This window comes from Daphnia magna, linkage group LG1 (assembly GCF_020631705.1).
Source record: "Daphnia magna isolate NIES linkage group LG1, ASM2063170v1.1, whole genome shotgun sequence".
In the NCBI taxonomy this organism is placed as follows: Eukaryota; Metazoa; Arthropoda; class Branchiopoda; order Diplostraca; family Daphniidae; genus Daphnia; species Daphnia magna.
Window position 1 is genome coordinate 1,973,725 of NC_059182.1, and position 11,546 is coordinate 1,985,270.

Sequence of the window (11,546 nt, forward strand, 5' to 3'; positions counted from 1 at the left end):
AATCTATTATCTAATGAAGTGACAACAATTATCTGGACAGTGATTTACGTTACGCAACAGGAATTCCGTTTTCGAACATGTTAGATTGATCACCATAAATGGTAAGCTGTACATACATTACGCATGTTTTTTAATGTTATTTAAACGGTGTTCTAGTTACAAATTTTACAACACAAACTTGGTGTTTGTGCTAAAAGATCGTTGCTAGCCGTGAATTCTATTTTTTCCCAATCGAACCTTAGAGTATGTGATAAGGAATTGTTGAGATGTAATAACTGGCTGAATAATGGATTAGGAAATTTGTTTTTAGTGTCTTCATTGTATTATTATTAGTGTCTTGATATTGTTGGGGTTAACCCCAACAAATATTTGTTTGGTAGATTTAAGTTACCGTTGAAAGATTACCTAAACAATTGAAGGTATCATCAACGTCATAAAATCCCCCTGTGTTATAAGGTAAATTTAATATTTTTTTTTTTTTGTCCTGGAATGAATTGCCTTTTTAAAAAATAAGAGCTAAGTCTGATATGCCTTGAGTATTTGTTAACCGATTTTGCATTTCCCGCAAAATCCTTGGCTCTGTACTAGTCGACAAAAGCGCCACCTATTATTTGTTCAGATTTGTTTGCCAACATCTCAAAGATGGCGTTGCAGTGAACGAAAATTTCTTTTATGATAAGTTTTGTTGACCAACTACTACTCTCCCATTTCGTTTTTCTTTTAATTTATTTGTCGTTTCGTGCATACCCAATGTGTTAATCAAAGCCTACTGAAATAACAAAAGTATGGCCAGTGACTTTGACGAATTTGCAGCAAGGCTAACTGCTGCTGATCCGGAAGAAGTCCAAGTTGCAGGTCCGTCACTTGAACAACGTAACCAAAGAGCGAGTGTTATTGTTGTCCAAACTGCTTCCACGGAAAACAGAATTGGTTCTGTGGAATCGGACGTGACCAACGAGGTTCATACAGATCAGGATAGTCGACAGAGTTTAGCTGAGAGTAATGGGCCATTGTCTCCCATTTTGATTACAAGTAGACGCCGGAGAGCTAGAGGTATGTATAACTGAATTTGTTTTTGATCATAGGTGACATTGCAATAATTTATTTAATTTTCCTTTCTTGCACAGATGAAGGTAATGAGGAGGAGGAAATGGAAGATGCTGGGCCCCCCTCAAGAAAAGCTAAATCAGATGCTGAAGGAGGTTTCCTTTTAGAAAAAAAAGACAAATCTATAGTGGATGATGAAGAAGATGGTCAAGTATGTTTGTTACCAATTGCATTATTTCTAAGAAATTAGTCTTATGCTTTTGGCATGCCTTTAGGTCTGCCCAGTTTGTTTTGATGTATGGAGTAACTCTGGGTCCCACAGAGTTGTATCTTTAAAATGTGGACACTTGTTTGGGCAAGCTTGCATAGAACGTTGGGTTCACTCTGGTGGGAAGGGGGCCAGGTGTCCCCAGTGCAATGAATCAGCTCAAAAAAAGGATATTAGACCCATTTATGTTAGGAATTTAAAGGTAATACTCACTCATTTAAAAAGTCTCTTTATATACTTAATTTGAATTGGTTGATTGCAGGCAATAGATACCACAGAAAGAGACAGAGCCTTGGCAGCTCTGGAGCATGAAAAAGAAAATCGCCGTAGGCTAGAATTAGAATACCACAAACTTCAAATTCAAATGACAGCCAAAGAGCAAGATATATTACGATTGCAACACGAACTCCAGCAATGTCGGGCAGCCTTGTCAGGCGCTTGTTTAGCAGCCAGTGGTCAGGGTGCCGAGTTACCTTTAGCGGGGGCGGGTCCTCTATTTGGGTCTCAGCCTCCTGGAATCTTAGGCCGTCGTCTAGTTCTTGATTCTACATTAGAACTGTGTAAAGAAGGTCAATGCCGAGTCATGTCCTATAGCGAGCATTTAACTCTACTAGTAGTGTCTTATGCTGGAACAAATTCGCATTTGACGGGCACTGGGGTCAAGAAGGTCAACGCTTTGGGAGGATTTCGCACCGTTGGCTACATTGCCGTTCATAGGAAGCCCATTCGCGATATGGCCTTTCATTTGGAGCAGAATGATCTGCTCTTAACCGTTTCCTTGGATAAGACGGCCAAGCTAGTAAACGTTCATAGTGACATCGCTGTTACCTCATATTCGTGCGATGCACCTCTATGGAGTTGCGCCTGGAATGCCGACAATAAATACCAGTTTTTTGTCGGAACCGGTACAGGCAAGGTGTTACTTTATGATACACGTAAGCCCGGTGATGCTGTTGACTGCTGGTCGGAGCCAAATAGTATGTCGCCTGTCACAGGCCTTGCGTACCTTCCGTTCAGGTGAGCTTGACATCTCTGCCAATCGGCCATAATAGTACCCGGATTAAATGTCGTATTTTTTATTTCTAGTCCGGTGACAACTTTCCCAAGAGGCGGGCTCTTCGTTCAACGTCTACAGTCATGTGTCTTCCACGAGTCACGGACAGACGGCTTTGTTGCGCATCCGCTGCCTTTAGATGGGTCGTTTACGTCGCTTTGCGTTGAACCAGAAACGCGACATTTTCTTGCGTCTTCAAGGCCTAACAACGCTCATCCGCAGGTCAGTATTTATTAGTACTTAACATATTTTTATTAGAATCTTGAAGTATGCTGGTAATCAAACTAGGCTCGCCATACGGTCTGTGCTCCTTCGTGGACTGTTCTGGGCAGCGATTCGTCCAACGGTGTTTGCAGTAGTCATGCCATTACGACTATTCAAGCCGGAACACAGCAAAAATTGCTTTCGCGTTCGTGCCTCCTTACTGCTCCAGGCTCCACTGAAGGTAGGGATCGATTCATTTCGACACGAATCAGCTTTATACTCTTAACAACTCGTCATATCAATTGTATTTTGGATTTAATTATTATTTTAGGTAAGCAGTTAATAGTGGCTGCCCATCAAGAGGCTGCCCAATGCATTTCGCTGTGGGATGTTAACTCGTCAGCTGTGCTTCAAAAACTGCCCTGTTCAGATCCTGTTTTGGATCTCCTTCCTATCCGCGTTAATGGCGTCCATTTTGTTGCCGCCTTGTCCGAAAAGAATGCACGTTTCTACAAGTGGACATGATCCAGGAAAGCTTTCACTTTTTCAGTAATTATCATATACCACTGTGGTCATTTCATACCAAAACTCAGATTTGTACAAAATTTTTGTAAATATGAACACGTCCAATCGGATTCTTGTTTTCTTTTACCAGTTTAAAATTATATTGTGTATTTGGCTTTTCTTTTCATGTTCTGTGCCTAACATTTAGAAACAGCAAATCGTTTTCAAAAACGAGAAAAGGATTTTAAGATCAGAGTTTTTTAAAAATTAATCACTTGGTGGTCCCAAATATTCTTGAGAACTATGGAAAAAAAACGTCTGCCTGACCATCAGAGAGGAAACGATTTCACTTCCATTCAGCGATTTGACATCCAACTCATCTGGCACAGGAAACGTTCGGTGAAATGGCAAAGGTTTTCTCATAAATTGCACAAAAAAGGTATTATAAAACCCAAATATGTGAGCGACAAGTAGCTGGTGCGTTCAATTTCTAGTTACAGAAACTTAAGTATATTGCAGTAGACGGCGCGATGCAACAGTCCTGGACGTCGTAAATGTTTGCCGATAAAACATCATTGTCGAGAAATCCATTCGTCTTCAGGACAACTTCGTCGCGTAGAGATGTGTAAGATAGACTATAGTTATTTTGTTCTGAGAATAAGTATCTGAGGATTATGTGTGCACGTCATCTAAAATATCTGTCTTCAAACGACGAATCCCGAAAGGCCACCCTCAAACTCGGTCAGGATGAGATATTTGAGAAAGGTCAAGTAGTCGGTCTCCGTTGCGAAAGCCATGCAATGACCAAGAAACAGGTGGCCCCTTTAGGAAAAGAAAAGAACAAATTAATAAACTATTGCAGCATATGACACCCCCTCTCCCATACTTTTTGGGCACAGGAACATCTCGCTCGATAAAGGTAATGCACCACCTGGAAAGAAAGATTTCGCAATTTGGGTCAGTTAGCTTTTCGTTAGGGGAAAAGATTATTACTTTGTGGGCGCGTTGCGCCTTGAATCGCCTCCAAGGTACCACAGGATATTCTCCAAATCCCAACGACCGTATATGGTATGATTCTATTATAAGATTATGCTTTTTATTAACTGTTTTCTATTGGATTACGACAGAAGCAAAACTAACCTTCAGATCTTTAAGGAGAGTAAATCTGGCTTGACAGAATTCGAAAGGACATTGCCTGAAGCCTTTGTTTTTAGGTCCGGAATAATGGACCTCGAAAATAGATTTGGGTGACAAACTCTGTGAAACATAAATGTTGATTACCATGGTTAGGGCCAAGGAAGTATCATAAAAGTTTTCGACGTCTCACCTTGTCGTTATCACAGAGCTTCGCAATGGTGGGATGTTGACCAAAAAGAAGATGATTATCTTTGCGATATTCTTCAGACCAATCTGCCCATTTGAGTAAAGCAGGAAGTAATAACTCTTTTAAATGCAGCGGTCTTCTGAGATCACCCTGACATATAGACTCCATCAGGATAGCACTATTTGCTTTATGGTCGGCTGGTCGTAATCCAGGTATGACGTCGCAAACTTTTATCCTTGGTCCTATCTGTGGAGGAACATAGTGTCATCTACGATTTATTCTATCTACACGGATAACACTGAAAACTAACCTCGACGGCGATATCTTGGTCAATCATTTCGCTGAAAATCCAAGTACGGATATCTCCTGCCGTTTTTTTGGCGAACGCCCCTTGTTCTAACCTCTCTTGCATTTCGGAGATCTGATCGTTTACAGCTAGCTTCTCCCGATCAACGTCAAAAAGCCAGGGATAGTACTGAATCAGTTGAAGGACTACATCCGTTTCCGCGTTTGTGTGGCTGCAAGAATGAGAAGGATTAATGGTAACAAAAATCTATCCGAAGTAAAAAAATGTTAATCCTACCTGAAGTTTGAAGTATGGTCACGTGCGCTCTCGACAGTCATCAAATTAGGCCCCCAAAGGGCTGCCAAATTACTGACTGACATCAAGTTTTTTTCGCATTTATTTTGTACAGCGTGTAGATGACCAAGGAGTTTGCGTAGGGTTCGCCTGTTAACGTGTGGCAGCCCACTGATTAGATGCTTGTAGAGTTCCAACTGATGTTCGTGACTGTCCAGGGTCAGCCCGTCAATCCACTGGGAATAGAGCTCGTTTGTGAGCAACGGCTCAGGTAATGTGCGAAAAAACCTTTTCAGAACGTTAGCAACGTCGTGTTCAGTGTACTCGTCGCACGAGATGTGGACATTCCAAGCGTCATAGCGAAGTCCGACGAGCAATCGATTGATTTTAGATTGAACTCCACTCCTTCTATAAATACCCTCGGTAAGCATACCATAGGTTTCAATGAATTTAATGCAACATTCCACCAGAACAGGAACATCGTCTGCTGTTAGTTGGTGATCTTCCAAATCGGTGCCAGATTGAAGTGCAACAGCGCGGCTAAGAAGAAACCATGCTTCTGTCTCAGCTTTGAGATCACTTTGGATATAGCAGGTGTGGTCTGGCCAGTGGATAACTATCGGTGAACCAACTTGAAGGGCGTACGGACTACCTCCGCCATCGCTCAACTGAGACACTGAATGAACCTTACGTAAATCTTCACAGACGATTGGCCCAGCTGTCTTTTTCACCCAAAGTTTTTTGCTGTAGGATTGGATAAGCAACCAAGCTATTTGCCATTCGCCAGTTATGCCATCTTTGATAAATACCCGACCGCTACGAGTAAAGCACTTCCGCAATTCGGGTGAGAAGATATCTCCGTAGGCAGATTCTAATATCCACTCCATCCACTTAAAGCGTTCTTTTGCAGTATTTACAGTTATAATGAGCTTGGATTTTTCTTTAGAATGTGCTAGCTCGAAGCAGAGTGACTCTTCTGCGCCAGACAGACCAATTGACACAAGTTTTTCTAGATTTATCTCGTAAATGGGGGCCTCGGTTGTTTGGCCGGTGAATGCGCTCAAAACACGGTTCTTTAGTTCAGTCCACAAGTTCTGTGGATCCTTTTTACTTCCACTTATGCTCCAGATAAGCATTCCCGCATGGCCTAAAGTATCAGTGGTGCCAAGCTTCAGTTGTTGTGTGGTTCCAGACTCTGTCAGATCTGATTCTTTGATTTGTGGCACATTGGTAGTGGAAAATCTCTTGCGCCCTGTCAACCAATCTACATTAGCAACTTTATTCATCAGAACTTTGACCTTCTCCTTATGTGTTGCATTTTTTGGTGCAGATGGGCAAGCAGGAAGTTCTTCCTCTTCTTCACTGGTGGTTGATGATTCAACACATGGTATAACCAGTGCTGGAACTTTTTCTTGCTTCATCTGGAATTCAACTCTTCCATTTTCAATAGCTACAGGGTCATACTGGTGAACCTTAAAGCTAGCATTCCTTTTGGGCAATGGAGGTGGCGCAGAGTGATCGGTGAAGTCAATATGACTCAATTTTAACACTTCAGAGTGCTTTGGCCGACTTGACGATGTCACAGATTTTCTCTGAAGTACCGGATCAAACGCATCTAAAAGACTTTGGCGAGGTCGAGTAGGCTTGGAGGTTTCTTGAGATGGATCCGTCCGAAATATTCTTGAATCGGCTGAACTCGTCGGTGTCAAGTGGCAGGCCATATCTGGGGGATAAACAATTTGCGAGTTCCGGAAAACCACATTCTCATACAAGTCTTCCTGCTCATAAGCCATGTTTTGTTCAGCAGATAAGTAGATATGTTGTATACGGTGTTACAGAAAACTAAACAAACATGCATATATTTTGACAGCTATCGATTAACTAATCCACACCTTTGTTTTGTTTTTTTAAAAGAAGCAAACGCCATCTATCGAGTAGCATGCGTGGAGTGATGATTCAACGAGATGATGAAAACACTTGGGAATGATTCATCAAGGGCCACAACGTGGCCCCACAAGCCCACATGAACAGATGCGCAATACATCGAACGCGGGGTTCAACTTTCTGGAAATGTGTCCTTGTTCATCGTTGCGCATAATGTTTTTGTTAGCAAGGAAAATGGCACTCGGGGAGCCTTGTGTTTTGTAACAAAAAACAAATGAAATAAAACAGCGCGTGTACGTTTCAAGATCCTTCGTTGTGCAAATAAACGCAACTTGATTTTCTCACTTACAGCAATTGCGTTAAAATGAAAAAAACAAAGCACTTCTTCTCCTCAATAGTCCTAAAACCATGTTTTCCGAAAATGTCCTCATGATACTCCAAGATATTTGAGATGATGAACGACAATGAACGAAAGCAGATCCAATTTCGTTAAAAAACGCCCTTGCTATGTACATATGTGTCAGCACGAGAAAGGCCGGTTCAGCTCTCTTTATCTTAAACAAAAGGATTACTCATATTCCTTAAAATCCCAAACGATTTTCGATGCAATTTTTTATTGTTCTTAAGGTCTTAAGTTTTCTTTAATTCAATTGACTATAAAGGCGCCATTTTTTTGGCTGCTCAGCCTGATAAAAACGGGGAACTCCCATCCCATAGACTTCTAGGCTTAATCAATATTAAATCATTATCCGCAGAATTTATCTTCTTTCTTTCAAGCAGATACCTCAATGGGAACTGGACCATGAAAGTTTTCCATAATGGCCCACGAATAAGCTTTCTCTCCGCGTGAAAGGTGTGAAAATTGCAAGAGAAAGTTTTGATTCAAATCTAATTGAGGCAGCAATCCAACAGTTTCTTACGATGATTGTCTGCAAAGAAATTTTAGTAATCCATCAGCCTATTCTGTCCGGTACGTCCTTTTATGCTCAACAGTCAACACTTTTTATTACATTTCCTTTGTGCTGCCCAAATGTTTGTGAAATTCGTTTGTAAATAAAGGGGCGTGTTTGAAGTTTAAATCTTTGTTTCTTAAGGCGGTCCGAATGGGATACAACGTGGCGATTGGATCAAGAACGGCCTAGCAACCAGATCAGCTGTTTCTCCTCCCATATCCTACCTTAATAAAAGTACTTTACCGTAAAATAACAAGCAGAAGAAGCTATTCGATTATTTTTCGATGAGAAACGAAAGCGTTAGGGGTTGGTGTTTATTATCCTCCTATAACTTAGATAAATTTTGGAAATTAGCAGATTCAAAACTGATCAACTTAAACGAAAGAAAAGATGTGGTGTCTGGTTGCTCAACCGAATGCGACCAAAAATGCAGATTTGGTCATAGAAGTGAGGCTCAGTCACAAAGCTACAGGACAGGAGTGCCTCAATCAGGTGAAAAAAAATTACTTTTCCAAATGTCATCCAGTCACATTTTGGTAACAGATGCATTTTTGTATATTTAATAGGTCTGTCAAAAGCTTGGAATAATTGAGTCAGATTATTTTGGCCTCCAATTCACTACAGCCAGAAAAGAAGAAATCTGGCTTAATCTAAGAAATGAAATACGACAAGAAATTCATGCCCATCCTTTTAGACCAACCTCTACCGATGGAAGTAAACCAGCAGCCATACGTTTTAGATTGAAAGTCAAGTTTTGGGTTCCTCCTCATCTAATCTTGCAAGAATCCACAAGGCAACATTAAAGATTTATAAAACTCTTTTAATTTTCTGAATCATTGTTTTGAAAATAGGCATCAGTTCTATCTGCAAGCCAAAGTAGATTTGATTGAAGGCAGGTTGTCAGTTGCAGATCCTGCTCCAACAGTTCGAATTTGTGCTCTTGTAGCTCAGTCTGAAATGGGAGATGCAACAGGAATGCCCTGCCAGACCGAATCTTATTTACTCAGCTTTTTCCCTCATGTGACTGTTCAAGACCTTGAATCTTTTCAAGCTAGCAGGGATGAGTGGATAGCACGAATTCTTCAACAACATCAAACCTTAAAGGTTCTTGTCATCCTAAAAGTGTTTGTTGAAATCCTTAATAAAATTATTTCATCACTTTAGGGTATGTCAGCCACTTTGGCTGAGTATTGGATGTTGAAAGAAGTTAGCCAGTTAAAAGACTACGGTACTGAAACTTTTCGGGCACGTTGGATTCTTGCCGAACACGGGGCATCTATGCGAGAATCGGTCCAAAGTACCGTAGCGGTTAGCCCACAAGGTGTATGCATAACAAGTATCGAAAGCGATCATCGCTTAAGGTAAATATTTCAAACAAATTTTATTTCCGCTAGTAAGAAAGCTGGTGATTTTTCTCCCTATAGCGTTCCGTTCTGTGCAATTCAAGCTGCCACGAATCACAACGTACGTTTTCTGTTGAAACATCGGAACGATTTTGGTGGCGTGGAATGTGCATCGCTTAAATTAGAGACTTATCAGGCATCGATAGCATTGTATCGGTCCATAACGGAGAAGCACGCATTTTACAGTTGTGAGACTGTTCGCAGCGCAGTAACTTCTCAATTTGTCCGCGATTTGAAAGGCACTATCGCATCATTTTTCAACGAAAATACTGATCTTGGTAGCGTTCTACGAAATGAAGCCTTTATCTGAACTTTACCAAGAACGAACGCTTTCTTTTTTGTCGTTTTCTAGGAAAAAAATATATTTTTGATATTCAACGCACTTGTCGTGAGGTCTACGACAATGCTAGACGGATTCTTTATCAAGCCGGAGACACGCAGGTTCCGGCTCCTTCCTCACCTTCTTTGAGCTTCGCAACTGGTGTGACATCTTGCTCGGATGCCTCGTGCAAAGTAAGTCTGATTTTTTTCTTTTTTTCCTTTTCAATATTACGTTGTTCTTATGCAACGAATTTTCTATTGATCATAGTCTACACGGGAACAACTGAATCGGCTACAGGAAGCGCTCCTTTGTCGTATTTGCATGGATGATGATATTTCTGCCGTTTTTTGTCCCTGTGGACATGCCGTGGCGTGCTCTCTATGTGCAAATCGCTGCGTACAGTGCCCAGTGTGCCGAGCTCCGGCCAATCATACGCAGCCAATTTTCTTACCTTTGTCGGTTGTGAAAGAAGGTTTCACAATGAACAGCGGTATTGTACTTTGTATTCCTACTGCCAGTGCGTTATAATTTTATCTTTAGTTATATTAGGTAACAACGGTGCGGAACAAATCGAGGTTTAGCTGTCTACCCAGTTGCGCCACCATAAAATTTTTTTGATATATTTCGTACTTCAATGCAAACTACGTGACTTCTGTGATCCGTAATTTGGCGGAATAAGAGCGGCCTGCCCGTTTTTGTTTTCACTTACTTTAAATACCTCTCTATTTGTACAACTAACTTCATGTGATGGCTTTGTATTTTCCAGTTTGATTTTTCCAGAGGCTGATAAATGATGCTTTACATTTCAAACACTAAATTTTTTTGGCTTGGATTCAACAATGAAGGCAACAATTTATTTGAAAGAAGCTTAAGACTGTGTATTTCAGACTTTTCAGCAAATGATCAAAAAGGAAAGTATGTACAGAACCAAGAGGTCTAAAGAACCGATTCATATTTTCAATCAATCGTCGTCAAGGGCTGCACGCCGTCGGTCAAATTTGACGGTCGTTTCTTGTTTGGTTTGCTCACTAACTTGTTCCAGCAGGCCTTTCAGCTCATTTTCTCCAAGCTGGCCTCCTATCTGCCCCCGTCTTGCCATATTTACCAGCAAGTTTTCCACCATTGCTGCCTTCTCTGGTTTAGCAATCCTAATTGTATTCACTGATAAAATAAATACATAAGAAGCCAAACTTTCCACAATATCAAGAAGCTTTATCAGAAAGATTTTTCTTACATCGTGCTCTAGCAGGCTGATTAAGAACTTGTGACAAGATGCTATTTTTCATATCCTCTTGCTGCTTTCTTTCATCCTCTTGTTTCTGGGCAGCCTACAGGACAATGAAATACAAAACTTGATCATTTGAAAATGCAAGCCAATATACTTGATTCGGATCTCCGTGGTTCTGTTGCTGCTGTTGACGCATTGCAGCCATCCTCTGTGCCCTAATTGCTTGCAGTTCATCGTCAGCCATCTAAAAAAAAACGAATAAAATAATTCCGGAATAACATGATCGAAGACCAATTTTGACCGAAGACAAATATTGTAAACCCTGTTTTGATTGACGAAAAGGAAAACGAGTGCAAATAAGAAAGCAATTTTCCTTGAGGTATCAAATAGGGCATACCTTGAACCAATCTTTCACTATTTATTCTGGTTAAAAACTGAGGGAGATAAATTACATACAAAACCCCAAAAAGGCAAACGAAAGTGACTGTCTACTGCTGGACGTGCTGTAGTGCCCGAGTCTTGGGAGTGGTGGAGACACAGACACGGAGACGGAGCCAGACTGCCTGTACCACAGTCAGAGTCATGTAACCCTGGTTGGTTCACGCTGAGAGGAATCCGTATACCGCGTTTCGTTGGTCTTGGTGTCTAAAATTTCGATGGTTTTGGGGCGGGGCATAGTCGTGGAAACTCGAATCAGAGTCATCTATTGAGAGAAACTGAGTTATTCAACTGCCATTGTCAGTGTTTCTTTTCGAACTTAAATTTTTCAGAGTCG

At 41.0% G+C, this 11,546-nt stretch overlaps 4 protein-coding genes across 6 annotated transcripts; 2 read left to right on the forward strand and 2 right to left on the reverse strand.

Moving 5' to 3' along the window:
• Positions 1 to 525: 525 nt before the first annotated feature.
• On the forward strand, positions 526 to 3,208 carry LOC116936576 (E3 ubiquitin-protein ligase RFWD3). Its single transcript, XM_032943760.2, has 7 exons — positions 526 to 1,053; positions 1,128 to 1,258; positions 1,323 to 1,517; positions 1,578 to 2,332; positions 2,402 to 2,591; positions 2,658 to 2,814; positions 2,905 to 3,208. Exons 1-7 carry the CDS (start codon positions 786 to 788, stop codon positions 3,096 to 3,098), a joined length of 1,890 nt encoding a protein of 629 aa, XP_032799651.2. The 5' UTR covers positions 526 to 785; the 3' UTR covers positions 3,099 to 3,208.
• Positions 3,209 to 3,228: 20 nt separating this feature from the next.
• On the reverse strand, positions 3,229 to 7,178 carry LOC116936574 (arf-GAP with Rho-GAP domain, ANK repeat and PH domain-containing protein 3). The gene is made up of 7 exons (XM_032943758.2): positions 4,985 to 7,178; positions 4,712 to 4,919; positions 4,405 to 4,647; positions 4,218 to 4,334; positions 4,071 to 4,153; positions 3,964 to 4,008; positions 3,229 to 3,899 (listed from the first exon to the last, which is right to left on the reverse strand). Exons 1-7 carry the CDS (start codon positions 6,772 to 6,774, stop codon positions 3,782 to 3,784), a joined length of 2,604 nt encoding a protein of 867 aa, XP_032799649.2. The 5' UTR covers positions 6,775 to 7,178; the 3' UTR covers positions 3,229 to 3,781.
• An 840-nt stretch (positions 7,179 to 8,018) lies between these two features.
• LOC116936577 (E3 ubiquitin-protein ligase MYLIP) lies at positions 8,019 to 10,353 on the forward strand. 2 transcript variants are annotated; one of them, XM_032943761.2, is made up of 8 exons: positions 8,019 to 8,310; positions 8,385 to 8,611; positions 8,670 to 8,922; positions 8,983 to 9,179; positions 9,243 to 9,499; positions 9,574 to 9,734; positions 9,811 to 10,033; positions 10,084 to 10,353. In XM_032943761.2, exons 1-8 carry the CDS (start codon positions 8,209 to 8,211, stop codon positions 10,122 to 10,124), a joined length of 1,461 nt encoding a protein of 486 aa, XP_032799652.2. In that variant the 5' UTR covers positions 8,019 to 8,208; the 3' UTR covers positions 10,125 to 10,353. The 2 variants fall into 2 exon arrangements, with proteins under 2 accessions (XP_032799652.2, XP_032799653.2); XM_032943762.2 differs by having other exon boundaries at positions 8,020 to 8,310; positions 10,093 to 10,353.
• Positions 10,354 to 10,395: 42 nt separating this feature from the next.
• LOC116936578 (programmed cell death protein 5) lies at positions 10,396 to 11,357 on the reverse strand. 2 transcript variants are annotated; one of them, XM_032943764.2, is made up of 4 exons: positions 11,169 to 11,357; positions 10,926 to 11,015; positions 10,778 to 10,871; positions 10,396 to 10,704 (listed from the first exon to the last, which is right to left on the reverse strand). In XM_032943764.2, the coding sequence occupies exons 2-4, from the start codon at positions 11,013 to 11,015 to the stop codon at positions 10,505 to 10,507; spliced, it is 384 nt and encodes a 127-aa protein (XP_032799655.1). In that variant the 5' UTR covers positions 11,169 to 11,357; the 3' UTR covers positions 10,396 to 10,504. The 2 variants fall into 2 exon arrangements, with proteins under 2 accessions (XP_032799655.1, XP_045024422.1); XM_045168487.1 differs by having other exon boundaries at positions 11,228 to 11,356.
• Positions 11,358 to 11,546: the final 189 nt, after the last annotated feature.